The sequence below is a fragment of the Nicotiana tomentosiformis genome, chromosome 12 (assembly GCF_000390325.3).
Source record: "Nicotiana tomentosiformis chromosome 12, ASM39032v3, whole genome shotgun sequence".
Classification (NCBI taxonomy): domain Eukaryota; kingdom Viridiplantae; phylum Streptophyta; class Magnoliopsida; order Solanales; family Solanaceae; genus Nicotiana; species Nicotiana tomentosiformis.
In genome coordinates this window covers 44,463,368-44,490,935 of record NC_090823.1, presented here as the reverse complement: position 1 = coordinate 44,490,935, position 27,568 = coordinate 44,463,368, and the positions used below count along the sequence as shown (strand labels likewise).

At 38.8% G+C, this 27,568-nt stretch overlaps 2 protein-coding genes and 1 pseudogene across 2 annotated transcripts; 2 read left to right on the top strand and 1 right to left on the bottom strand.

The window, feature by feature from the left end:
• The window catches only part of LOC104120689 (T-complex protein 1 subunit theta-like), a 29,112-nt pseudogene extending 15,125 nt beyond the window's left edge, over positions 1 to 13,987 (bottom strand).
• A 6,201-nt stretch (positions 13,988 to 20,188) lies between these two features.
• LOC138902558 (uncharacterized) lies at positions 20,189 to 21,249 on the top strand. Its single transcript, XM_070190440.1, has 2 exons — positions 20,189 to 20,422; positions 20,527 to 21,249. Exons 1-2 carry the CDS (start codon positions 20,189 to 20,191, stop codon positions 21,247 to 21,249), a joined length of 957 nt encoding a protein of 318 aa, XP_070046541.1.
• A 609-nt stretch (positions 21,250 to 21,858) lies between these two features.
• LOC104084596 (N-terminal acetyltransferase A complex catalytic subunit NAA10-like) lies at positions 21,859 to 26,509 on the top strand. The gene is made up of 2 exons (XM_009588496.4): positions 21,859 to 22,296; positions 25,710 to 26,509. Exons 1-2 carry the CDS (start codon positions 21,997 to 21,999, stop codon positions 25,977 to 25,979), a joined length of 570 nt encoding a protein of 189 aa, XP_009586791.1. The 5' UTR covers positions 21,859 to 21,996; the 3' UTR covers positions 25,980 to 26,509.
• The last annotated feature ends 1,059 nt before the right edge of the window (positions 26,510 to 27,568 follow it).

Sequence of the window (27,568 nt, the reverse complement as noted above, 5' to 3'; positions counted from 1 at the left end):
CACAAATGCCCATATCTTTCTACTCCAATGTCGTATTGACAAACGGTTTAATGCATTGGAAAATAGACTCATAGATCTTTAATTTGATGGGTGGAACACCCCATAACTCTAAGTATATTGGGAGAAAATCGCAGTTACATTTGACCCAAAGTTTCAGTAAAACTTATGAATGTAACTTGTGATGACTTTCATCGACTTTTGTTCCACAACTCGCTTGACTTCAAAACATAACACACGGATGTCATACGACTAATATAAATCATAACATAATCTCCTTATCATGTTAAGCACCCTAGTCTCACCCCAAAGGTATATGTTATAACATTCCCAACTTGTCGACTTTCGACGAAACATTATTTTCTTCAATTGCTTTAGCTTCTGAACCGTCCAACCCTCTTTGTACTTGTTGTTCATGATCTTCAATATTTGTAACCTCAGAGGTAACATGATTAAATTAATTTATATACTTTTAAATATTATCTCATTTTTGGTCCTACATTAGTTTGCTTACGATGCATTTTTATGTACGAAAATATAGGGTGTAACATCACTCCCCCCTTGGGAACATTCGTCCTCGAATGTTTACTCTTAGAGACTTTGGAAAAGTTTGCCAGAGTATCCTTCGTACACTAGGTTAAAACCAACCTGCACGCAGCCAGAAAACATACTATGCATGCCACACTTGGCCAATCTTTATAAATAGCAGCAATTTGCCTCACCGACCGTAAATCATAAATATTGAAAGTGAAAAATAAAAGCTTACCTGATGACTTGCTAGCCTGAATAGAGCTGTGTTGTAGTATCCCATCTCGAGCCATATCTTCAGTTTGAAATAGGTGGGGGTATTTAGACTTCATTTCTCCCTCCGATTCCCACGTCATCTCTTCTACATTCTTGCTCCTCCATAAAACCTTCACGGAAGCTACCTCCTTATTTCGTAGCTTGCGGATTTGTCGGTCTAGGATGGCAACTGAAATTTCCTCGTATGACAAGTCCTCTGTAATCTGTACATCATCCGTGGGCACCACTCGGGTAGGATCGCCAATGCACTTTCGTAGCATAGATACGTGAAAAACTGGATGGACAGACTCCAATTCTGAGGGCAACTCTAACTCATAAGCTACTTGGCCCACTCTCCGAATGATCCTATAAGGCCCAATATACCGTGGGCTAAGCTTGCCTTTCTTGCCAAACCTCATCACGCCCTTCATAGGTGATACCTTTAAGAATACCCAGTCATTAATCCTGAACTCTAAGTCTCGTCGCCGCACGTCAGAATATGACTTCTGACGACTCTGAGCTGTCAACAGTCGCTCCCGGATAAGCTTTACTTTCTCTATGGCCTGTTGAACCAGGTCTGGCCCATATAACCCAGATTCCCCAACATCAAACCACCCTATAGGAGATCTGCACTTACGCCCATACAAAGCCTCGTACGGAGCCATCTGAATACTGGAGTGGTAACTGTTATTATATGCAAACTCGATAAGAGGTAGATGTTCATCCCAACTTCTTTTAAAATCCAACACACATACTCGTAACATATCCTCGAGCGTCTGAATTGTGCGCTCGGCTTGTCCATCAGTCTGTGGATGAAAAGCTATGCTGAGATTCACCTGAGTCCCTAGACCTCTCTGAAATGACCTCCAAAAATGTGCTGTAAACTGAGCCCCACGGTCAGATATAATAGAAACTGGTACTCCGTGTAGCCGCACTATCTCCTTAATATATAACTTTGCATAATCTTCTGCTGTATATGTAGATCTGACCGGTAGGAAGTGAGCTGATTTCGTGAGCCTATCGACTATCACCCATATGGAATCGAACTTACGATTAGAACGAGGTAAACCCGTGATAAAGTCCATGTTTATCGCCTCCCATTTCCATGTCGGGATCTCTATAGTCTGCATTAGCCCTCCAGGCTTCTGGTGCTCTACCTTCACTTGCTGGCAACTAGTACATTGGGCGACAAACTCAGCAATGTTCTTCTTCATATCATTCCACCAGTACACATCCTTAATGTCATGATACATCTTCGTCGACCCAGGATGGATGGAATACCATGAATAATGTGCCTCTGACATAATCCTGTCTCGTAGCCCTGCACTCCTCAAGTCCTGATCTGATGGAAGTGGAGGGGGAACTGGATGTGCGGTTTCCCTAGGAATCTCCGTAGTTGGTGGAGGAGCCGGTAATGGCTGAGTAGGGGTCTCACCTTGAGCCTCAGACTGGGCCCCATCTACTGGGGGTACCCTGCTGGTCCCCTCACCTACTGCTGTATCTCTCCTCTGGCTAGCCGTAGTCTTCCTAGTCACCGTCATCTGTGCATGCAAACACCAACACATAAGTTTAATTCAAATTTCCTATAACTCAGTTCTGTAGCACGATTTAGATTTCAAAGAAGGGTAACCAACTCCTAAATGCCCTGTAGTGCCCTGCTTATATAATGTGGTGCACAACACATCTATAAACAAGACTCTACTAGACACGGCTTGTAGACTCCCTAGGATAGAACTGCTCTGATACCAAGTTTGTCACGCCCCGAACCTAGGAGCGAGACAAGCACCCGGTGCCTCACCTAACCTGGCGTACCAAATTGAGACCAAGGGACTCTGAACATATAATGTCATACTTTGGCCATGGGGCCACCTTGCAAGACAATTTGCAAAGCAAAATATAAAACTGAATGGAAACTAGCGCTAACTAAACATCAATATAAAGCTAGGCCGACAAGGCCGTCATAGCTACTACAGCTGACAAACCATCAAATATACATACCAGGCCTACAAACCCAACATACTGCACTAACCAACAGGATATGTCTACAAGCCTCTACTGATAGATGTACTATGATCGGAACAGGGCCCCGACCTACCCATAACATATATACAGATATACATAAGATGTACACAACACTCTAGACCTGGTAACTCCGAAAGACCATGGAGCTTACCGATCAGGCTGAACTCGGGAAACACCTACTGAGGAGATCTACTCGTCCGTCTATCTGAACCTGCATGCATGAAATGCAGCGTCCCCGGAAAAGGGACGTCAGTACGAAATAATGTACCGAGTATGTAAGGCAATAACATAACTGAAAATCAAAACTGAACTGATAATATAATAACTGGAAGTAACTGGGAGTCAAAGATGATCTGGAGATATACTTACCTGCTGATACTGACTCAACTCCTTCAATATAGTAAGTAAAATAATTGTACGGCCTTATAAGGCTCGGTATATATATAACTGCTCTGCCATAGTAGGCTCGCTCATAGGCGCTCGGCCATACTAGGCTATGTATCTCGGCCATGCTGGGCTCGCTCATAGGCGCTCGGCCACAGTAGGCTCAGTATATAACTTTCCATCTGATCAGAGGTTGCCCAATAGGGGCCTGCCCATCGATTATAGCTCGATGGTAATGAAAATACTGTAATACTGTATATATAGGCTTGCTGCTCTCTTGACTGGAAGAAGACAATACTAAAATTGAATATAGAGTCTCGATAAGGAATAATATTGTAACTTATGAGACTAGAATAGTGTGAATAAATTCATGAATATGAACTTCTCTTTTTGTCTCATTACTAACACATGTAGCTACGAGATCATGCCAAAATGAAGGAAGGCTTAGCCTTAACATACCTTATCACAATCTTTCCAATCACCAAGTTGAACTCACCTCTTCGCACCTTAATCTACAAGAATGATAATAATACTATCGTTAAGTTACGAAAGGTACAACTATCGCACAACGAACGACAAACCTATTTTGTATTAAAACGGGCAGCATCTCCCCTATAATCCTTACTTCCTCCAAATTCAAGATAACACCAACAATACAAGAACAGAACAATAACAACATATATACATCATTTTCCAGCCCTATATACACCATCAAATACTACAAAATAGCCCAACACACCCCAATCTCTTCGTACACAAAACGACCACCGTAGTAGTGTCAAACGACCCGAAAATGTTATGACGAACGACCAGCCAACCACCCTACATTTATATGGTGTTTATAAACCCCCTTCCTCCTCCAAAACTCCACAAAATAGTAGTAAAACATGCAGCCCAACAGCAACACAAAACAGTCCATAAAACAGTCCGCTACAAGTGAATAACTCGAACTCACGGCTTCCGATCACCGTCCCGTGAGTTCTTACAAGTATAGAACGACTTACCATGAATTTATAAAAGAAAAATTGGATGAAAGAGAGCAGTAAACTCACCTTATTTGTTGGATAACTCAGCTCTTATCTTGGTTCTTCAAACTCTAGGTTTTACCTCCAATTGGAACTTGAAAGGTAGAGAAAATCAATTAGGGTTTGTGGGAAATTTTTGGGAGGATTCTTTGCAGAGCTTATGTCTGGTTATTATGCTCTATTTTAAATCTAATATATGAAGAAAATAGGCCCTTAAAAGGCCTCTTTGGATGACCCGAAATGGCCCATTTTTTTGGGCTCTCATTTAAGCAAGTAGGTGACACACCTACTTGTCACCTAGCAGCTTGCGCAGTATCGCACAAATGCCCATATCTTTCTACTCCAATGTCGTATTGACAAACGGTTTAATGCATTGGAAAATAGACTCATAGATATTTAATTGATGGGTGGAACACCCCATAACTCTAAGTATATTGGGAGAAAATCGCAGTTACATTTGACCCAAAGTTTCAGTAAAACTTATGAATGTAACTTGTGATGACTTTCATCGACTTTTGTTCCACAACTCGCTTGACTTCAAAACATAACACACGGATGTCATACGACTAATATAAATCATAACATAATCTCCGTATCATGTTAAGCACCCTAGTCTCTCCCCAAAGGTATATGTTATAACATTCCCAACTTGTCGACTTTCGACGAAACATTATTTTCTTCAATTGCTTTAGCTTCTGAACCGTCCAACCCTCTTTGTACTTGTTGTTCATGATCTTCAATATTTGTAACCTCAGAGGTAACATAATTAAATTACTATATATACTTTTAAATATTATCTCATTTTTGGTCCTACATTAGTTTGCTTACGACGCATTTTTATGTACGAAAATATAGGGTGTAACAACCCATTCTCTATCTGTTCCTGTTGATTCTATACCTTTGAGGAGGTCCTCTAGACCGACCAATCCCCCATCTTTCCTCAAAGATTATGTTTGCACCAATGTTTTTGTTTCTAAGAATACTAACTTTGTTCCTGAAGGTTGCTTGCCTGAACCACAATTCTATCATCAGGCAGTTTCTAATCTTGCATGGCAGGATGCTATGTTGAAAGAGTTTCAAGCATTGGAGGCTAACAATACATGGACAATTGTCCCTTTGCCTCCCGGTAAGAAAGCTATATCTTTTAAGTGGGTTTATAAGATCAAACAGAAAGCCGATGGTAGTATAGAAAGATATAAAGCTAGGTTGGTGATAAGGGGGGACACCCAACAGGAAGGTATAGATTTCATTGAAACTTTTTTCCCAGTTGTGAAACTCATAAGTGTTTGCTAAGTGTTGCTGTTAAGCGACACTGGCCTATTTTCGAACTGAATGTTAATAATGCCTTTTTGCGTGGTGATTTAGAGGAGGAGGTATATATGAAAGTTCCTCTTGGGTTGCAAGTTTCTGATTCTCCTTCCACTCTAGTTTGTAAGCTTAACAAGTCTCTTTATGGACGTAGACAAGCTTCCAGACAGTGGTATGCCAAGTTGTCCAATGCCTTGCAATCTAGAGGTTATGTTTCTAGCAAAAATGATTATTCCTTGTTTGTTAAAGAGTATGGTTCTTCTCTCACGGTTGTAGCCGTATATGTGGATGATATTCTTTTAACTGGTGATGATTTATGTGAAATACAAGCCTTAAAGCAGTTTCTGGATGAGCAATTCAAAATTAAAGACCTATGGGAGGCTCATTACTTTCTGGGATTGCAGATCATCAAGAAGCCTCAAGGTCTCCTTGTCACTCAACAAAAGTTTCTCTTGGATTTACTTGCTGAATTTAATTGTCTTCATGTTACTTCTGTGGTATCTCCTTTGGATGCTCATTTTAAACTCTCTGCTGATTCTGGTGATATTCTTCCTGACCCTTCTTTGTTCAGGAAGTTAGTTGGGAAACTAAATTTCCTGCAACACACTCGCCCTGACATTTCTTATAGTGTGCAACAACTTAATCAATTCATGGCACAACCGAGGGTCCCACATTTTGAGGCAGCTTTGCATGTGTTACGGTACCTTGTTGGTACACCTGACTTGGGGCTGTTGTTTAATGATTCTCCTTTATTTGCCTTGACTGGTTATTGTGATTCTAATTGGGCAAGTTGCTCTATTTCAAGGAAGTCTGTCAGTGGCTATGTTTTATTATTGGTTGGGTGTCCTGTATCCTGGAAGTCTAAGAAACAAGCCACTATTGCTCTATCTTCTGCTGAAGCAGAATACAGAGCTCTCCGACAATTGGTTGCTGAGATTGTTTGGATTGTTAGATTACTTAGAGAGTTTGGGGTCTCTTCTTTGTCTCCTGTTCCTGTCTTTTGTGATAATCATTCTGCCATACATATTGCCCGGAATCCTGTATTTCATGAACGTAATAAGCATATCGAAATAGATTGTCACTTTGTGCGTGAGCAGCTTCAATCTGGTCTCATCAGTTTGCATGTTATTTCCACTACTTCTCAATTGGCTGATGTGTTTACTAAGTCTTTGCCAGGGGTTCAACACTGTACTTTTCCTATCCAAACTTGGTCTGGTTCCCCATTCCAGCTTCGGGGGGGTGTTGAAGTTACAAGTGGTCCAGCGGCCCAACACAAAACTGAAGGCCCAACTTGAAATACTTAGCTGTACATACAAGTTAACTTACAAGTGTAGCCTTTTCTTTTACAGGGATAGCCATTTTTATTAGTTGTATATAAAAATGTATAGTTCTAGAATATTCAGATTCTCTAGTAAGAGACACACCTGAAATAAGAGTCCATATTTTCTCTCTCTTAGTAAGCATGGGGTTCACCCCTTCATTTCATCAAATTACTTCGATCCTTGTGCGTAACAGAAACCCCCTAGTCCAGGAAGCTCTGTTATTGCACCGGAACTCAGGCTTAAAGCACTGAATGATACATTATGCTAAAAGAGATAAGTGGACAGTTGGAAGAAAGTGAGATTAAGAGAAAACACCCAAAAATCTAGGAAAATCAGCTTTTCCAAATGTAGATTAACTGGAGTGGCAATAGTATTAAGAAGCTAAAAAATTATGTTGTACTTCTTGTACAGCTTTTGGCATAGAGTGTCCCGTGGCATAAACGGAGTGTACACGCCACTTTTTCCACAGAAATGCTTGGGAACCAGGAAGTTTTTTGGACCGTTGTCAAACACAGGTGACATCGAATTGCTGCGGTGAATAAAGTTACAGATCTATCAAAAGGTCAACCCGCCAAGCAAGAAAGTTTTCAATATGCATTAGCTGTGTAAAGAACCAGATTAAACGCCCTCTGCCTTTTTTTTAAAGAAATGCATAAAATTCCATATAAGATCTTTAAAAGTTAAAAATTAAGGAAACATTTGTCTTATTAAAGTTAAAGGATCACAGAACGTTAGCACAATCAATATAGTTCATACTTGTAACGCTCACAAAAATGTAGTGCCATTTCTCCAACTGCTCCACCACTGACAATGACCTGGCGCCAGAGTTTGCAACTGCTTTAATAAGTTCTTCAACTTTAGCCTCCTCAGTCTTTGAATAATTTTCAAGCTGAAAATGCAAGAAATAAAGGGACAAATAGTGGCAGTGAATTACCCAGACTAAGACGGAAAAGAGGGAAGAAGAAAAAAGACACTAACGCGCTTGGGTGACAAATAATCAAATTTCTGAACTCAAGACTGTGTAAAGTAAAATGTGCTTGAGAACAAAGAACTTATGACTACTAATAACTTATAAATAATTCTAGCACTAACCCTAGGCTTCAAAGCCCATGGTATATGTATTTGACACCTGGATAATCGAGTAAATTGGTTGTAACAGATGCAAAGCATCCTATATTCTATAAGCCAAGTAGATCATTTTATCATAATCATCTATCATGTTTACCAATGTCCGTCAATTTATAGCTCGCAGTTCAACACAGAAACAACTGAACTAGTGCATAAAACTTTTATAATGAGTTATTCTCAGTAACAAGTATCAGTACTAATGATATACCTGCTCAGCACTATGGATAAGAACCGTCCCTTTTGTTTCAGTGGCAGATGTATCAATGCCTTGAGCAAAGACAGCAACCTACAACAAAATAAATGGTCATTTTGGTATAAAATGTTGGTAAAAGATTACGCTAAAAGGATCATAAGTCGGCCTTGCATTTGAAAATATAATCAACCATAACATTTGACACCAAACATGAGGAGAAAGAAATAAAAGCTGCAATTTGTCCAAAAGACAAAGCCAAAGCTCATCATTGCAGTAAAAGGCACAGATTCCTCATGCATTAAAGTGGCTGGTAGACAGAAAAGGCATCACATAGTGAGGCTCAAGCAAAGGCAAAAGGCCAAATATGAGTATCAGGGCACAGTTTTTGTATTACTTGTTCTCAAAATTTAGTGTCGTCAAAGGCTCATCTAAGGCACGCTTAACCCTGAAGCTCAAAAAAGCTGAGGGAGGGCGCTTCGCCTCGCTTAAGCTGTGTTTCGGAGTAAGGCAAGGCACTAAGGCATGCGCCTCGTCGCCTATGAGTTCTATCTTGAATCAAGCGGCACTAAACAACAAATATAATCGGAAAATAAGTGTATAAGTTGTTAAGGAAATATTATGAATGAACTTGTTACTTTGTTCTTGAATTATATATATATATTTTTATTTTTTTCCTTCATTGCGCCTTTTTTTTTTTTTTTACTAAAGTCACACTTTAAGTGTGTTTTGCACTTAAAGCCCCCATAGACCTATAGCACTTTTTAGAGCTTTTCACCTTTGACAACACTACATGACTTACCAGCGCAATCTATGAGCTTTACGTGGAGAAATAACCTGACAATGGCACTCCTAGACATCGATGTTTTCCCATATCTTTCTCACTAAAATGTCTTACTAACAAAGACAAATTCCCATTTAAATTATTAAATTTTTCATCTATGCATCAGTTATCATTCACTTTAAGCATTTCAACAAGTATTTATCCATCAATTGACTGCACCGCCATCTCAAAACATTATTGTTTGGCTACATAAATCTTCTGTAACCATTCCTCTATTAGGAACCACCTGATTACAACTAAAAAAAGTGATGGACTAAAACTCAGAAGCCTGTGGGATGAATTTTAGATTTGGCTAAACTCGGAGTTTGTGATAGATAACAAGCAATGAAGTGAATTCTATCAATCAACTACGATCTTGGCAGAATGGATGGCTAAGCTCCTCTAAAGGATATGCCTTGAATTGTAGCTGGCAAAAAAAAAAGGCATATGTGGCAGATTTTAAGAATGCAGGCAGCTGGTATATTAGATTCGGGAGAGTACATGATTTGGGAGCAGAAGGGGTTTAATTTTTTATTCCTGGGGACTGGAAAGATTTTGTGAAGCAGGACATGAATCTTAATTCTTTCAACCTGAAAAGCAGCAAGAGATGGAAGATTCACCTTTAATCTTACTATAAGATCCGAAGAAATGCAAGGTCCATGGAGATTCATTGCCAGGGAAGATAAATTGGAAAATAAGGTTCCTTCAGAAGTGGATATTTTTTGAATTGATTGCAGCTTGTGAGGCATGTCTATTTTTGTGACGACCTGATAGGTCATTTTGAGCATTAGCCTTTATTTTCGTGTTTCGAGACAACCGTTAGCTTCGTTTGATGTTTCTTGGTTTGTGTGTGTGGTCCGTGTCGCTTTTTGAAAAGCTTTTATGTGAAAATTTGAAGAAAATATGATTTTTTGCTTTAAAAATAACTTGAGTTGACTACGGTCACCTCGAATCGGCATTTCAATGGTTCTGGTAGGTCCGTATCGTGATTTTGGACTTGAGCGTATGTCCGGAATTGGAATTGGAGGCCCCTATGTTGATTTGATTTATTTTGCCGAAAGCTAGTATTTTGAAAGTTTGGAAATTTCTTAAGTTTGATCGTAGTTGACTTCATGGTTATCGGGTTCGGGTTTTGATGTTGAGACTTGGTATAAGTCCGCATTACTATTTGAAACTTGTCTGCAAAATTTGGTGTAATTCTGAGTTGGTTTGACATGATTTGGATGCTTAGATGTGATTCTAGTTGTTCTTGAGTTTCCTTTGAAATTTCATTCATTTTTATGTTCGATTCATAAATTTAGATGTTATTTTGTTGATTTGATCGCGCGAGAGTTTATATGATGTTATTACACTTGTGTGCATGTTTGGTTTTGTCACGACCCGAAATTTTCCACCCTCGGGACCGTGATGGCGCCCAACATTTCACTTGCTAGGTAAGACAACGTTAGCCATATTTATTAACCAGTTTTAACAATTCAAATCAACTGATAACAATAACAACTGAATAGTCTGAAATAAGGTGATAAACTACTGAATGACGTAATCCAAATACAATCCCAGAAATTGGAGTCACGAATACATGAGCGTCTAGAGTACTACAGATAATAGTCTGAATAAACACAATTGTTTGAATAAAAATAAACATCAATGATGACATAGAAGGGGACTTCAGGGTTGCGGACGTCGTTCAACTATACCTCAAGTCTCCACAGGTAGCTGGAACCAGGCAATCTCACTAAGCGCTGCTGAGACCAACTCCGGTATCTGCACAAGAAGTGCAGAGTGTAGTATGAGTACAACCGACCTAATGTACTCTGTAAGTGCCGAGCCTAACCTCGACAAAGTAGTGACGAGGCTAAGGTGGGCCACCTACAACATCCTGTATGCAATAATAATAATAATAATAATAATAATAATAATAATAATAATAATAATAATAATAATAATAATAATAATAATAATAATAATAATGGGAAAACAGAAAATGGAAGTAAAGCAGTTAACTCATGAAAACGAACTCGAAATTCAACTACCAGAGAGCCTAGAATAACAAGTCTCATATTCTCGTATCACAATACCGAGGCAAATCCAACAATCACAAAGAAGTACCACATATACACTCGTCACCTCGCATATACGTTATTTTCCACATAATTCACATAACACATAGTTCAAGGATTCCTAATTCCCTCAAACCAAGGTTAGACCCAACAATTACCTCACTCCACGAATCAATGCAATCAAACAACCACGGCCTTGCCTTTCGAACAAGCCTCCAAACCAACCAAATCTAGTAAATTATTGATCAAATGATTCAAAATAAGCTTTAGAAACTACCCATTAATGAAAGAGGTTAAATTTTGATCATTTTTTAAAAAGTCAACAAAAGTCAACCCCGGGCTCGCTTACTCAAAACCCGAGGTTCGGACCAACACCCGATTACCCATTCACCACCGAGCCCGGTTAAGTGATTTATTTCGAAATCCGACCTCAATTTCGAGTTCGAGCAACCATTCTCACTCGGGGACTATCTATCGAGCCCAAGGGCTGCCATTAATTCGAGTTCGAGAAATCATTCTCACTCGACCATTAAGCCTAAGGCCTATCTTACTTCGAGTTCGGGCAAACACTCACTCGACCATTAAGCTTAAGGGCTACATTACTTCGAGTTCGAGCAAAAACCCTAAGGGCTACCTCAGTTCGAGTTCGAGCAAACACTCACTCGACCATAAAGCCTTAGGGGTATTCTTATTTCGAGTTTGAGCAAGTCCTCATTCGACCACTAAGCCTAAGGGCTATTCTTATTTCAAGTTCGAGCAAATCCTCACTCGACTATAAAGCATAAGGGCTGCCCTAACTCGAGTTCGAGCAACCATTCTCACTCGGGGACTATCTAACGAGCCCAAGGGCTGCCATTAATTCGAGTTCGAGAAATCATTCTCACTCGACCATTAAGCCTAATGGCTATATTACTTCGAGTTCGGGCAAACACTCACTCGACCATTAAGCTTAAGGTCTACATTACTTCGAGTTCGAGCAAAAAGCCTAAGGACTACATTACTTCGAGTTAGAGCAAACACTCACTCGACCATTAAGCTTAAGGGATGCTCTTACTTTGAGTTCGAAGCGAACACTCACTCGAACATAAAGCCTAAGGGCTGTTTTTCACTTCGAGTTGGAGAAATCATTCTCACTCGACCGTTAAGCCCAAGGGCCACATTGATTCAAGTTCGAGCTATTGCCCAGAATCGGGAACTACGTATCAAACTTAAAAAGGCTACACTATTTCAAATTTGAGCAAATCATTTCATTTGACATCTATCCATCGAGCCTAGGGGCCACCTCAGTTCGAATTCGGACATTCACTCGGGGACTGCCTATAAGAAACGGCCGAGTGCAATACCTACTACCGGCATTTACTATCTTAATCTTGGACCTTCGAATAATTATTCAATGCTAAGGCATTTTTGACCTTTGTATAAATTAACAAAAAGGCAAAAGATTAGAAAGCCATAAAGGGGAAAAGGTTTTATATACAAATCTTTTACGAAGGCAACTCGGCCCGAATGAAGTTCTTTACAAAGGCCGAAAGCAGCCTCAAAAGAAATAACAACAACTACCTAAGATCCTAAATGGCTTGGTCTTCATTGGAGGTCGCGTCCTTGACATCTTCCCTACCTTCAGATTTGCTCGAGCTATCGGAGTCTTCCTCAAGGAAGGCCAGCCTTCGAGCTTTGTTTTCCTCCGCCATGGAAATTTTGATCTCGGCCCCAACATCGAAGCCCTGAGCACTGACCTTCTCGAGAGCTTCTCTCCGAGCCTGACATTTAGCGTGCTCGACCATGCTCTTGGCTTTGGCTTGATTGACCTCAACATCGATCCTGAACTAGGCCACTTTAGCATCAACTCTTTTATTGGCCCCGATCACCTCAGATCTGTCCACTTCAAGTTCATCAGCCAAGCTTGCTTTATCAGAAATAGCCAAATCTAACCAATGTTGAATCTCCTTCATTCTCTCGATTAGCCCCGAGGCATTTTCTTTCACAGATCGAAGTTGGGTCTCAGACAACTCTAACTGAGCTTGAACGACTTCCTTTTTCAAGGCAAGGATATCCATATTCTTTTTAAATTCTTCCGCCTTGGCCCGTAGCCCATCTACCTGTGAGTTGAGCCATCCGATCTGCTCGATCCTCTGCCGAACCTGCAGAATCGGATCGTTAATGGTTATCTCCAATTTATCTTCACTATCATGCAAAATTCGGAATGCCTGCTCAGCCATCTCCTCGTGCTCTTCCCGAGCTGCTGTCAAATCTGCTCGAAGTTTCTCACTAAGAAGCTTGTAAGAGTCACTCTTCTCAGTAAGGTTCCGAACCTCAGCCTCGTGCTCCTCTCGGATTTGGAGGAAGGCCTCGTGATGCAGCACCAAAGCCTACAAACATAGGAAAAATGTTAGAATTAAATACATATCTAAATATAAGAGAAACAACAAAGATGCCATCAAAGTTACCCGATTCAGAGCATGCTATGCCTCGTTGAAAAGGCAGGCGGGTCCTACCGCATTCATCACTGATTGATCCTCTTCGATCACCAAGGACCGAAGGTAACTGGCAACCCCCATGGGGGAATAGAAAATTCGGGTATCTTCCGGGACAGAGAGCACTACCCTCCGCCTGCGATTGAGATCAACACTCGGGGCCGGGAATCGGTCCACCAGTTTTAGAACTGATGAAGACCCGGTAGAGCCCGAATATGATGCTTTCTTTGGTATCGGTAATCCATCAAACACGATAACCTCATCCGAGGCAGCTGACTCGATCCCATCCAGAAAACCATGGATATCGGTCGGCTCCTGAATGCCCTCGTAGGATCGACCTTCCAACATGTTGGCCTCACGGATCATAGCATCCGATATCTGAGGGGATCCAGTAATATTGACTATCCTGAGCTCGTCCCTCGAGATATCTTTTGCTCGAGATGTCCTGCCCTCGATCTCTCCCTCGACCATCTCAGCTCGAGATCGAATATTCTCGGCTTTCCCTTATTCGGGAATCACGACCAAACTCCCTTGTTAACCTCCGCCGATTCGAAGGATTGTTGTATCACAACATTGGCCCGCACACAGGCTAACTCCTCTTATCCTTCTTCGGGCTCGTCCCTTAATCGGCAGATCGAGTCCAAAGGCATGATATCAGATCCCCCCTTGGGTTTGCGAGTTCTCTTCACCAGGTTTTTCTTGTCCGAGACCGGGGAACTCGGTGCATCTTTTCTTTTCCTCTCTTTAACCTGCTTCGGGGCAGGGACCTCTTCATCACCAGATGGGGGCCTCATAACAACATCCTTCCCGAGTCCTACAAAGGAAGAAAGGAGGGTGAGTAAGTGAAGAAGATCGAGCTACAAACAAACTGAGAAAGAAACTTACCATGACTACGGGCCTCCCATCGGCCCTTTGATAGTTCCACCCAAGCACGCTCAGAATACGGTCTCTGTAGTATGAGATATTCAACCCATTGTTTAAGGTCCGTGATCAGTTCCGGCATCTGAGCCACAGCTGTAATAGAAAAAAGAATGGATCAAGGAAATGAAAGGCGGTCCCAAATTAAAATACTCGAAAGGAAGCAAATACTCACGGCTCATATTCCATTTCTCAGGAAACGGCATGTCGGCGGCAGAAATCAAGTCCGAGGTTTTGACTTGAACAAACCGGCCTATCCAACCTCGATCACGAGTTTCGTCTATACTCGAGAACGACGCTTTAGTGGCTCGGCGAGCTAGCTTGATCAGCCCTCCTCGATAGAGTCGGGGACTATAAATGCGTATAAGGTGATCGAGGGTGAAAAGACACCCCTCGATTTTGCTTGAGAAGAATCGAAGAAGAATCGCTATTCTCCAAAATAAAGGATGAATTTGGCCTAGGGCCACATCGTATCTTTTACAAAAAGCGACGATAACGGGATCTAATGGACCCAACGTGAACGGGTAAGTATAGACACTTAAGAATCTTTCCACATGGGTAGTAATTGATTCTTCGGGTGATGGGACTACCACATGCTTGTTGCCCCAGTTGCATTCCTTTTTACCTTTTCAAGAATTTTCTCGGTGATTGAACACTGGTACCTCGAGACCGGCTCATATCGGCCTTGCACCGAAGAAGGTTTTTCAACTTTGAAATCAATGATAGTCGAGCACCCTACCGGAACGAACTCCTCAGGGCGGGGCTCCACCGCATCCTCGCCGCCGGTAGGCCGCGATGAAGAAGCGGCCTCTTTCTGCGGCACCATTTTGGAGATTTTCGCCATCGGTAAATAAAGGAAAGAGAATTGGGTTTGTTCATGATGTAAAGTATATGAAGCAGAGGGATTTTTGAAGAATATACAAGAGTAGAGGAAAAACTTTTGGGTAAAAAGTTTGGATGTGAATAAAAGTTTGAATATTTATAGGCATGATAATGACGATTCAATATCAGCAGTGGCCGACCATCATCTGACACACATTTAATGCCTCGGTAACTGAACCGACAGGACATTTATCACGTACGTCATGGTCGGGCTCGATGTAAACATTAGTGTGTATCTAGTCATGTCGTTGAAAATTCATATCGTTTCTCGCCACATTCCTTCCGAGAAACGAGGGGACTATCTGTATACGGTCAAAATCGATTTTGCCCTTCGTGTAATTAGTCGAGATTAGGACATGATGGACCGAGGGTCGTCATCATAATATCAAGATGAGATCTGAAGCCAGGTTATCGAGCTCAAGATTCAGGGACCGATCAATACCGAGCTCGAAGTCAATATCGAGCTCAAATGCAAATCGAACTATGATGTGAAGTGGTGTTATCGAGCTCGAGATCCAGACCGATCAATACCGAGCTGGAATCGACGTCGAGCTCGAGTCAATATCGAGCTCGAGATAAAGAGATCGACCAATACCGAGACCGACCGAGATCGAGCCAAGAGACAAAGAGTCGTTGTAGGTGCATTGGGGGAGAGAATATCGGCGGGAATTAAGGAAAAACTAATTAACTAATCTATCATGGAATCCCCACTATGTATTTTTAATAACATCCAAAGTAGGTTCTTCCACTATATAAAGAGTGGCTATTATTTCTGTATAGGGGACGGAACATTCAGAGAAAACAAATATTGATACACTCACATTCTAAAGATTATCATATTGGTATATAGTTGGGATTATCCTTTTTTGAGCTTGGACATTGATGCATTTTGCTTGTTTATAAATCATTCTCTACTCAATTTGGTTTGTATTTCATTCCTTTATATAGTTGATATTCAATATATTTCTACTTACTTTTTCGATTTGTACCAAGCTATACCACGTATCCTTAGAACTACGTATAAATTCAACTCTATCCGTTTTTCGGGTAAATACAAATGTTATTAAAACGTATGCGATTTTACTTACTCAAATTGGCTGAGGAATAACATCGACTAGTTGGGGTTTGACATTAGCAATCAGATGAAGATATTGAGTACTTCTATCCTATAAATTAGTAAAATTCATATAATTGAGAAATTTATGTTTGTGTTAATTGAATATAGAAGCTAACAACCTTACCCAAATAAATATATGCCACATATTTGCATAAACACGCTATACTTTTTTTTTTTTTGTAAAAAAGTCGATGCACATAATACAATATATAACACAATACAAAGCACAAAATATTAAATATATATCATGATTACTACTATTGTACGGATACTATATCATACATAAAAACGGCACAAATAAATCTAACCAACAATAAAATATTTCAAGATAATAAATAATACCAATAAACTACACATTAGCCTTAGACGATTCATCTGCTTTCCATCTTTATTCAATTGTTCTTTCGGTCGATTTCTCTCTTGTTGAGTTTCGTTCAGCATATTTTTCAAGTAATTTCTTCTTTGTTCGGATTCATTCAACAACATTCTAAGAAGATCCATGTCTTCTTCTTCTTTGAGCCTAAATTGTACTTCAAACTTCACGTTACTTTGTGAGTTTGATGTATCAGCATCAATAGTGAGCCTCCCCAACCGCGATATAATTGTGCTAGTTTGGTTTGTTGCGTGCCAATCATGCCACCTAACATACTCATTATCCTACAATATATACACAAATTAAACATGGTTGAATTACTCAAATTAGGAAGTTATAACCCTAAAATTTTCGATCAGGATTTTGTATCTATTATGAAGGTCTTCAACCCACAATATTATCTGCAAAAGCAAATGTTACGTTCTGTGGACGTCGTTGAACTTTGGTACATCTGTCATATAGCTAATCTAACAGAGAAAGCTAAAGAAGAGAGAAAAAATGGAAGAGAAGTTAAACAAGATATGAAAATAAGGGGTCATTTGGTACGACGGAGAAGCAAGAAGAATCGTGGAATAAAAATTTAGTACCTTCTTATCCTTTGTTTGGTTACTAATCCTGAGATAAGTTATTCTAGAATTAAAAATAGTATCCGGTATAACTTAGAGGGTATTTGGCTAAGCTTATAAGCTGGTCAAACTGGCTTATAAGCACTTTTTGGCTTATCTACGCGTTTGGTAAAATTAAAAGTGCTTATAAGTTAAGTGCTTATAAGCCAAAAATAAGCCATAAGCCATTAAGTTGGTCTCCCCCAACTTATCAAATTTCAGCTTATAAGCACTTTAGGTTTGACCAAAATATTTACTATTCTATTCCTAAAATGCTTCTTTTTAAAACAAAACTCTTCGTATAGTTTTACTCTATCCCGGTTCTTCATAAAACGTAAACAGTTGTTGCCTCTCCAGCCATGCCATTGCTTCCTTTACGTGCTTCTTTCGTTCTTCTCTGCAACTATCAGACAAATTGCAGGTAATTTTTTTATGTTTTAAACACTCTATCAAGATATGTGTACAAATCCTCCTACGTGTTTCTATCAAGACAAGATGTGACTAAGATGAAAAGAATTGAAAGCTGAATGAATCCAATTTTTGGTTTTGGGGTCCAAATCATAAGCTACTTTTGTTCCTTTCATCCCATATGTTTTAAACTTTACTGAGTATTTGTTGTTTGTCAAATTTATATTTCTCGGGCAGTATTTTTCTGCGTGTAATCAAAGTGACGGTACAAAACAGGCCAGCCTTTCGCTTTTACGCATGGATTTTCTTGTCTTGTATATTTTTTTTTCTCATGACTTCTTGTTTAGAGTTGAGTATATTATTAATGTTATAAGGAGGTAGGCTACACGTATCCCCTTCTTCATGCATTGATGAAGACCAGCAAACACATTTTGGATGTAATACGAAAGATACTTAGTTATACATAAAGTTTCTTGTTTGTGAAATTTATTCATAGTCACAACTCATGAGGAGAAAGAAGGAGTCGAGTAGGAACATAAATTTATTGGAAGTTACAACCCTCTGAAGCTCAAATATAACAACACATGCTTTCTCTTGTTTTGTTAATCACTAGAAGTTTAAGACAGTTGGTCTCATTATAATATTGAATATTATTTATACTTCAAAAGTATGTGACATACAAAAATAAGAAGGCGTTCTTTTAAACTTTGTTTATTTTGAGTTGTGCATAAATATTATTATGTGTATATTTATAGCTAAATCTTGTAATCTCTTCAGATTGTTAACATTCAATTATGGGAGAACGACATAATGCTAAGTGGGACGAATATGCACATATTAAATTCATTGAATTGTGTGAGCAAGAAGTTAGAAAAGAAAATAGGCCAAACACTTACTTGTCTAAAGATGGATGGAAGAATATGGTAAATGAGTTCAATAAGAAGACGGGACTAGAATATACTAGAAAACAAATAAAAAATTATTGGGATCACATGAAAGCAGAGTGGACTCTTTTTAAGCAGTTGATGAGAGGTGAGACAGGTTTAGGATGGGATCCCAAAAGAAAAATAATTATTGCAGATGATGATTGGTGGGAGTAAAAAATTAAGGTACATTCCTTGCCCTTTTCTATAATTATTTCATAACTCTATTAATTGTTAGTTTCATTTGTTTGCTTAGAGTAATTTTAAATTCTTTTTTACAGGAGAATTCTAAATACAAAAAATTTAGGAACAAAGACCTTTCGCTGATATGGTTTCGTTACGATGCTTTATTTACTGATATCATTGCCACCAGAGAGAGAGCACGTGCAGCAAATCAAGAACAAGAGTCGAAAGTTGGGTTAGATCAAGATGATGATGGAACAAATGATGTTTATGATAATGACATAGAACAATGGAATGATGAAAGAAGCGATGAAAGTCATGACTTGCAGAATATGGATTCAATTACGTTTCCTGAGCCATCGCTTAGAAAGCGAAAGTCAATAGATGGCAGTGGCAGTAGCAGTCAAGTGAAAAAGCGCAAGACAAAAAATAATTCATTGTCACTAAAAGAGGAGATACACTCCCTTATTGAGTTCATATCTAACAACAACACATCTAAGTCTTCAGAGCCCACCATTGAGAAGTGCATGGATATTTTAAAAAATATTCCTGGTATTCTTGAAGGGAGTGATATTTTTAATTGTGCTGTGAACTTGTTGACACAGAAAGAGATGGGACATGCATTTTGAAGTTGTCTACCGATGAAGCTAGGAAATCTTGGTTGGAGTACAACCACCGACGATCCTTCATGCCGAACAATCCATCTAATCCAATCTAAGAAGTTGTTGATGATGCCTTACCCATATTACATTAGCATTAGACGTTTTAACTTGTCCTTTAAAGTATGTGCAGAAGGTTACATTTTCTTAATGTTTTATTTCCTGTTTATACATAATGGTGGTTTAATCATTTCTTGTTTAGACATTACGTATTTTATTTTAATAGATGACTATACTATCAACTTTGAAGTTAGCATTTGTCATTTTGAATTCGCAACAGTTTGTATGTCTGTTTCATTTCAGTTTAATGGAATGCTGGAACAATGACTTGTTAAATGACGAAAATGAAGAAGAGGAAACTCAAGAAAATAAGGAACGGATGACACTATGTCGAATAGCATGTAAGAGTATATTGATATATTATGAGAAATACATTTGTAAGGAACCATGTCGTACATCTAAACGCACTGAGAATATATTTATCTAAGAGATATTACATGAAAATGAGACTCGGTGTTATGAAAATGTTAGATTGAGGAAGTCAGTGTTTCTTGATTTAAGCAAAGATCTAACTGATAAATATGGTCTTAAACCCACGCGTGAGATGTCTGTCTATGAAGAGTTAGGGATGTTTTTGATGATTTGTCCACATGGTGCCGGAAATCGATTGGTACAAGAGATTTTTCAACATTCAGGAGAAACAATTTATAGGCATTTTCATAGTGTTCTAAAGGCCATTGGTAAGCTTGCAAGAGACATAATTCAACCACATCCAAGTTATAATGATGGTGTAGGAGATCACAAGCCATGTAATCAACGATATCTCCCTTTCTTTAAAGTAAGTGACATACTTAATAATTATATTATTATATTTTTACATTTTAACTCAAAAAATTACCTAGTGTAAACTTATATTTAGTTTATGCATGTATATATTTTTAGGATTGTATTGGAGCACTTGATGGCACACATATGAAAGCAAGATTGCCTCAAGGTCAAGAGATACCATATATTGGGCGTAAAGGTTATCCAACTCAAAATATTCTTGCTGTTGTCGACTTTAATATGTGTTTTACATTTGCATGGGTTGGGTGGGAAGGAGCAGCTCATGATAACCGTATATTTGGTGAGGCACTTCGTAGACCCGAACTGAATTTTTTACATCCATCCGGGGACAAATATTATCTTGTTGATGCAGGATATTCACACATAAAGGAATATATGGCTCCATATAAAGGGGATAATGTGAGATACCATCTTGCAGAATTTTGTCGAGGTGCGACACGACAATTGCGAGCACCAAATGGACATAAAGAAATGTTCAATTGTTTGCATTCTTCTTGCAGAAATATTGTAGAGCGAACATTTGGGGTATGGAAAGCAAGGTGGTCTATTTTGCGAGATATGCCTTTTTATCATATTGACACTCAAAGAGATATCGTATTGGCTACAATTGCGATTCACAATTACATTAGAAAGAAATGTAAGGTGGACAATGCATTCCAAGAAGCTGAGAATGAGAGATATGTGCCACGTGTTGATCCTGATATTGGAAGATCCACAAGAGTCAACGTTGCAGATGATGAAAATGTAGAAAATCAAGGAGATAATAATATTTGGATGGCAATTTGTGATCTGATTGCTCAAGATATTTATGATAGTTGAATGTTTATTCTTATTTATTACAAACAATACATATTTAGTGCTTGTTTCTTCTCTACAAACACTGTGTGCATTATTTAAGGTTTTCTTCTTAACTTTTGTTAATTTATACTCCACCCCTTCTAATTTATGATTGTATACTTATCATAACATAAATTATATATTATCTAATCATTTTTATAATTAAAATAACATGATAAATAGGTAGAATCTATGTAGAATCTAAAATTTTGAAGAAAATAACGTTTTTAGTAGTGTAAATTGTTATAAGGTCATTTAAGTCATTTTAACATAAAAAGAGTTTATCAGCACTTTTTAATCAAACAGTTTCAGCTGCTTATTATTAGTTTAATCACTTTTATCCAAACACGTAACTGCTTATTTTTTAAATCAGTTTCAGCACTTAAAAGTGCTTTTCAGCACCTAATGCTTATCAGCTACTCTAAATCAGCTAAGCCAAATGGGCTCTTATAATAATCCTAGGATAAACCAGTAAAATTAATAATTCTAAAATTAATATAATATATCAAATAATAAATAATAATAGTAGAATAACTAAACCAAAGTAACTGTCAAACATTAGGCCAAGCTACTATAGCGCATAGTTACTCGGTTCTTTTTTGAGCTAGAGGGTTTTTTGCTTTTCAGTTTAGCGGCTCACACAGTAGAGTTGCCGTAAAGCCCCAATTTATCATTAAAGAAGCGTCCACCATAGTTAGGATCAGCGAACCCTAACCCTAGCTTTGCGAGATGGTGTGCATACGCAAGGCGACCATAGATGATTTGCTGGCAATGCAAGCCTGCAATCTGCTTTGCCTTCCCGAAAACTACCAGATGAAGTACTACTTCTACCACATACTCTCTTGGCCGCAGCTTCTGTACGTGGCCGAGGATTACAATGGGAAGATTGTGGGCTACGTATTGGCTAAGATGGAGGAAGAAACCTCTGAGTGCCATGGACACATCACCTCCTTAGCCGTACTCAGGACTCACCGTAAACTTGGTATAGCTACTAAGCTCATGACCGCTGCTCAAAACGCCATGGAACAGGTAAATCCCATTTTTCGGTTTTGCTCCTTGTGAAATTGAGTAAAGGCCTTTAATTTTAACATTGGAATTGGCCTATGAAATTCAATCCAATTAAAGATTGTTTTAGTAGGTAAAGTCATTGAATCTTTTTTATTGCTTAGGTGCCTTGTCAACTATGAGAAAATTTAGGTTGTGAGAAGTGGTAGTACAGTGTGTGTCATGTTTTTGGCAGTATTCTTAATTCAATTTCTTGGCAGTCTCAGCTACTAGTTACCAAGGCACTTCATTTGACAACAGTGCCATAACTTCAAAAGATTGGTGGCCAACAGAAAAGAAAAATGTTTTCTACACCTGATAGAAAGTTTTATGTTGATCACCTAAGAGAGATCACCGGAAAGCTAATGGAGCGATGAAGGAAGAAAGAGGGTGATTATTAAGGTTGAAAGTGGGAGAAAAAGAAGAACAAGAAAAGGGGAAAGACAGACGGAAGAGGAGTATTTTCTCTATAGAGAGGCTAGAATGTTACATTTTTACTTGAAAAGGACTTTTTCCGTATATTACTTAGCTCTTTCCCCTTTTGGCAATTTTTATTACGTTTAGTTTTAAGATGGTTCAGACATGTTCAGAGGAGAAGCCCAGATGCTCCGGTACGGAGGTGTGAGCGACTGGTTGTGGAAGGCATGAGAAGAGGTAGAGGGCGGCCTAAGAAGTATTGGGGAGAGCTGATCAGGCAGGATATGGCGAGGCTCCAGATTTTCGAAGACATGACACTTGATAGGAAGATGTGGAGGTCGAGTATTAGGGTTGTAGGTTAGGAGGTAGTTGAGTCGTGCCTTACTTCGTACCATTGTGGGACTAGCCATGTAGGGTTTTTGTCTAAGGTAACTAGTGGCAATTTTGTGTCTTACTATTTCGCTTTTCAGTGCAGGTCCTATTTACTAGCTATCGCTTTTGCTTTGCATCTTTCTTCTGGATTTCATGATGTTCCTATTTTTCTTATGATTACTGTGGTGATATTAATATTGTCTCCCTTTGCTTTGCATCTTTCTTTTGGATTTCATGGTGTTCCTATTTTTCCTATGATTATTGTGGTGTTACTAACATTGTCTCATTTTGTCTTTTTGTTTTCTTGAGCCGAGGGTCTTTCGGAAACAGCCTCTCTACTCCTTCGGGGTAGGGGTAAGGTCTGCGTACACACTACCCTCTCTAGACCCCATTAGTGGGATTTTACTGGGTTGTTGTTGTTATTACGTTTAGTTTTAAGAAAATATTGGTCAAATTAATTTATTTGAAATAAGGTGGGTTTTTCATTTAGGGAGGAAACTACAGGGGAAAGCACCTGAAGCATGACTTGGATACAAACAAAGAGTTATTTTCTCTTAAATACAGTGTTAGAAAGCAGTAATATTTCAGTCTCATAAAGAATAGAGATAAAAGATTAAATTAATTGGAAGGCCATACGTTTCACCCAAGGAAGAACGTTATGGCATTATCACGTTGCCGGAAGAATGTTATGGTGTTATCACTTTGCCTACCCGTTTAGAAATTTCTATTTCATTCTGTTAGTAGACATAACTATAGCTTTGTGGATTTGGAGCGGAGAAGCATGCATTATGAAGGGAAGTGTAGTGTAGAAGTACATCACGATAGAAGGGGGTTGGAGGACTAGAAACTTTACAATTCTGTTTGCTTGTGGTTTATGGAGGAGTATCATGAAGGGGTGAGAAAACTTTCACCGTCATATCACATTCAGGGTCGGGGATGGCTGTAGAATTAACTTTTGGAACCATAAGTGGTGTTGTTGGTCTCGTGAGAATATATGTTGAGGGCTTCCTTTTACAACATATACTTGAGGATTGAATCAGAGAGAGTTGACAGTCCAACATAGCCGCAGGGTGCAAGAGGGGGACAAACACACTTTGGTACCCCCTAGGGTTGGAAGGAATCTTCAAGATTGGGAGATGGCAGAGTTCCAAAATTTGGTGGAAGTACTCAGCAGATTATATCGCTTTTAACGCATGATTTATGGAGGTGGGGGATGATTGATGATTTGTTCACAGTCAAATCATCCTCCCAGAAATTTTTGATGAGACATGAGTGAGGGGACGAGTTTTTCGCACTTATCATTATGTATCCCTAGAGTGCCCAGAAAGGTGTGGTCTTTTTTCTTTGGTTGGCAGCGAGACTAGCGATACTGACAGTGGAGAACCTAAGGAAGAGAAGTGTCACTTATGTCAGTTGGTGCTTTATGTGCAAATGTTCGAGTGGAATAATTGATCACCTATTGTTGCATGGTAAGGCGGTGTCGAGTTTGTGGAGGGTGGCTTTGAATTGCTTTGAGATACAGTGGGTGATACCGGGTAAAATAAGAGATGTGTTGCACATTTGAAATGAGGAAAAGAAGACCAAGAGCATGGAGGTTGCGCGTTTCGCTCTTATATAGGTAGTATGGAAGGAGAGAAATAGGAGAGTATTTGAAAGAATTGAATATGATTTTGTACATTTTAGGAATAGCCACTTGTGTCTTATTTCTTTTTGGTGCAACCCATGAGATTCCTACTTGTATAGAAGATTGGGTTTTGTAGAGAATCTACTGTTCAATTTACTGCTTGTTGGGGGGGGGGGGGGGGGGGGTTCTTTTCCAACACTAATAAAATCATTTATTTTTTTCAAATTCAAAAAAGTTTGTATCCGATTTAGCACAATTTACCAGACTCCTTAAATTAAAAGGTCGGTTTTTCATTTAGGGAGCAAGTTACTGAAAGCACCAGCTAGATAGGACAGGGGGTTATTTTCTCCTAAATACAATTCCCTGAAGTAGCATTATTTCAATCTCTAAAGGAATAGAGATGAAAGATTAAAGATTGATTGCAAGGCGAGAATGTTTAATTGTTACTCAAAGAAGACTGTTATGTTACTATCACTTTGCCCCATCCCTTTGGCAATCTTTATTACATTTCCCCCTCCCCCTCCCCCTCCCCCAACCCATCTCCCAAAGTAAAGATAAACCAACTAAAGGAGGGACACATTGTTCTTGTTTTTATCTCTATTATTGCTTGTACAACTGCTTAAGGCGAGTCTTTTAGCAAGCACAAGTGTTGCAAGATTATTTCATGATAGCATTATGTAATTAAGTCTCTTTTGGAATTTCTAATTTGATTAGTTATGGTTTTCACTTTTTAGAACTAACTTTTGTCAGTACTCATGTTTGTAATTCCTTATATAAAGTACTCATGCTTATAAAAAAAATTAATTTTTCTTATAAAAAAATAAAATATTCATGTTATAGTAATTTTTAGTTATTTCTTTTATGTTAGAATTAGTTTCAGCTCAAAACTAAGCGGTGGGTGTTGATTCATAATGCAATGCTGTTCTTGTCAATCTTCTTTCTTATAAAGGAATGCTGACTAGTTCTGGTTCTTCTCATGCACCAGGTGTTTGGGGCAGAGTATGTGTCTCTGCATGTGAGGAAGAGCAACAGGGCTGCATTTAAGTTGTACACAGAGACATTACAGTACAAGATTCACGACATGGAAGCTAAGTACTATGCTGATGGGGAAGATGCTTATGACATGAGGAAGCAATTAAAAGGCAAGAAGCACCATCAGCATCACCACCACCACCACCATCATGCTGGTGGATGTTGTTCTGGGGAGGTAAAAGTAGTAGCTACGGAGAGAACTGCAGAAGGGAAAAAGGAGTGATTGTGGAGGAACTTTTGCCAAGAGATTGTGTGCTTAATGGGCATTCAAGACTGGAATTGTTGCTATTGTATGCTTTTAATAAGAGAGTAACGTGTCTTGAAAAGTTGAACACATGCCTATGGCATTTGTTCTTCTTTGGTTGTATGTGTTCTTTTGTGTCTCTTGAATGAAAGAGCAAGGCAAATTGCGTTATGTTAAATATCATAGAAACAAAAAGAAACTTAAGGTCGTTTCTTGGGACCCGTTAAACCTTACAAGGTGAAAAAGGAGTGATTGCGGATGAACTTTTGCCAAGGCATTGTGTTTTATTTGCTTATTGTGCGTTTCAAGACCGAAGATGTTGCCGCTGTATGCTTTTGATGAGAGAAATGTGTCTGGAAAAGTTGAACATATGTGCTTATGGGCTATGGCATTTGTTTCTTATGCTGTTGTATTTTCACCTTTATATCTCTTGAATGAAGGAGCAAAGAAAAAACTGAGAATTTTGCGTTACGTTAAATACAATATTGAATAAAAAAACTTGAAGGTCATTTTCTTGGGACCCTTTAAACCTTTACATGATGAAGAACTGATATTGGATAACTAGTTATTCTTGAACTACTTGGTTAGTTTTCAGTTGCATGTATGTGTGAAGGCAGATTTTATGGTTCTTTCGGATACAACAACTACTCATTATGATTATTATACTCTCTAATAATGTGGTTAATTCGTGCTGACGTTCATTCAGATGGAAGCTTTATTAGAAACTAGAAGAATGCAGAAAACGACAATTAACCCATTTCTATGTTCGGAACAAAATAACGGAACACTTACGCTGCACATTTTATTTTATCTATTGTTAGACAAGGTATATTGAGAAAATAAAACATTTTAAGTCCATTAGCAAGGCATGTAACCAAGAATTACGTGCAATTGCATTGATTCTACAAAGGCATAGAATTTGCGGCTTGGGAGTAAAAAATTACTTTTCTTTAATAAATTAGACGAAGGCTTCTTGTGCATAAAAGAAGAAAGACTTGGACAACTTGTCACTTGTCATTTGACCAAAAAAAGATTCATAGGGGATACCCCTTGGCATTTTCAGACTCAAATAAGAGATACGAGGCCACTAGATTCTAGCTTGTGATCTACGGGTTCACGTGAACTCAATAACTTTTACTCAGATTCGCTTTGGCATCTAGAGCTCCTCATCAATCGTATGCTTTAGTAGCTCAAGTGCCCTTAAACTCATTTGAAGCTGGTTGGAACAGTTGTGTCGTGAATTTTAAATATCAAATACTTAAAGAAAGAACCAACAAAAAAAAGGTTTCATGTTGTATATTAGAGGCTGAGTTTAGTTGGCTTCAAAATGAAATACAACACGAAATCGTCTTCTATGAGTAAGACTTAAATCATCCATGAGATACGTGGAAAACGTTTTATTGGTAACAAACAGTTTTGCCGATTTTTATGCAATAGTCTACTTAACTGAGAGAGTTTTTCAATCATTTCTTAAAAATGATAGAGACAGCTTAACCATGTATAGAGGTTTTTTTAAATAAACCAATTTTAACAAAGACCAGCTTGGTTTCAGTAGACTCTAGCTTTCC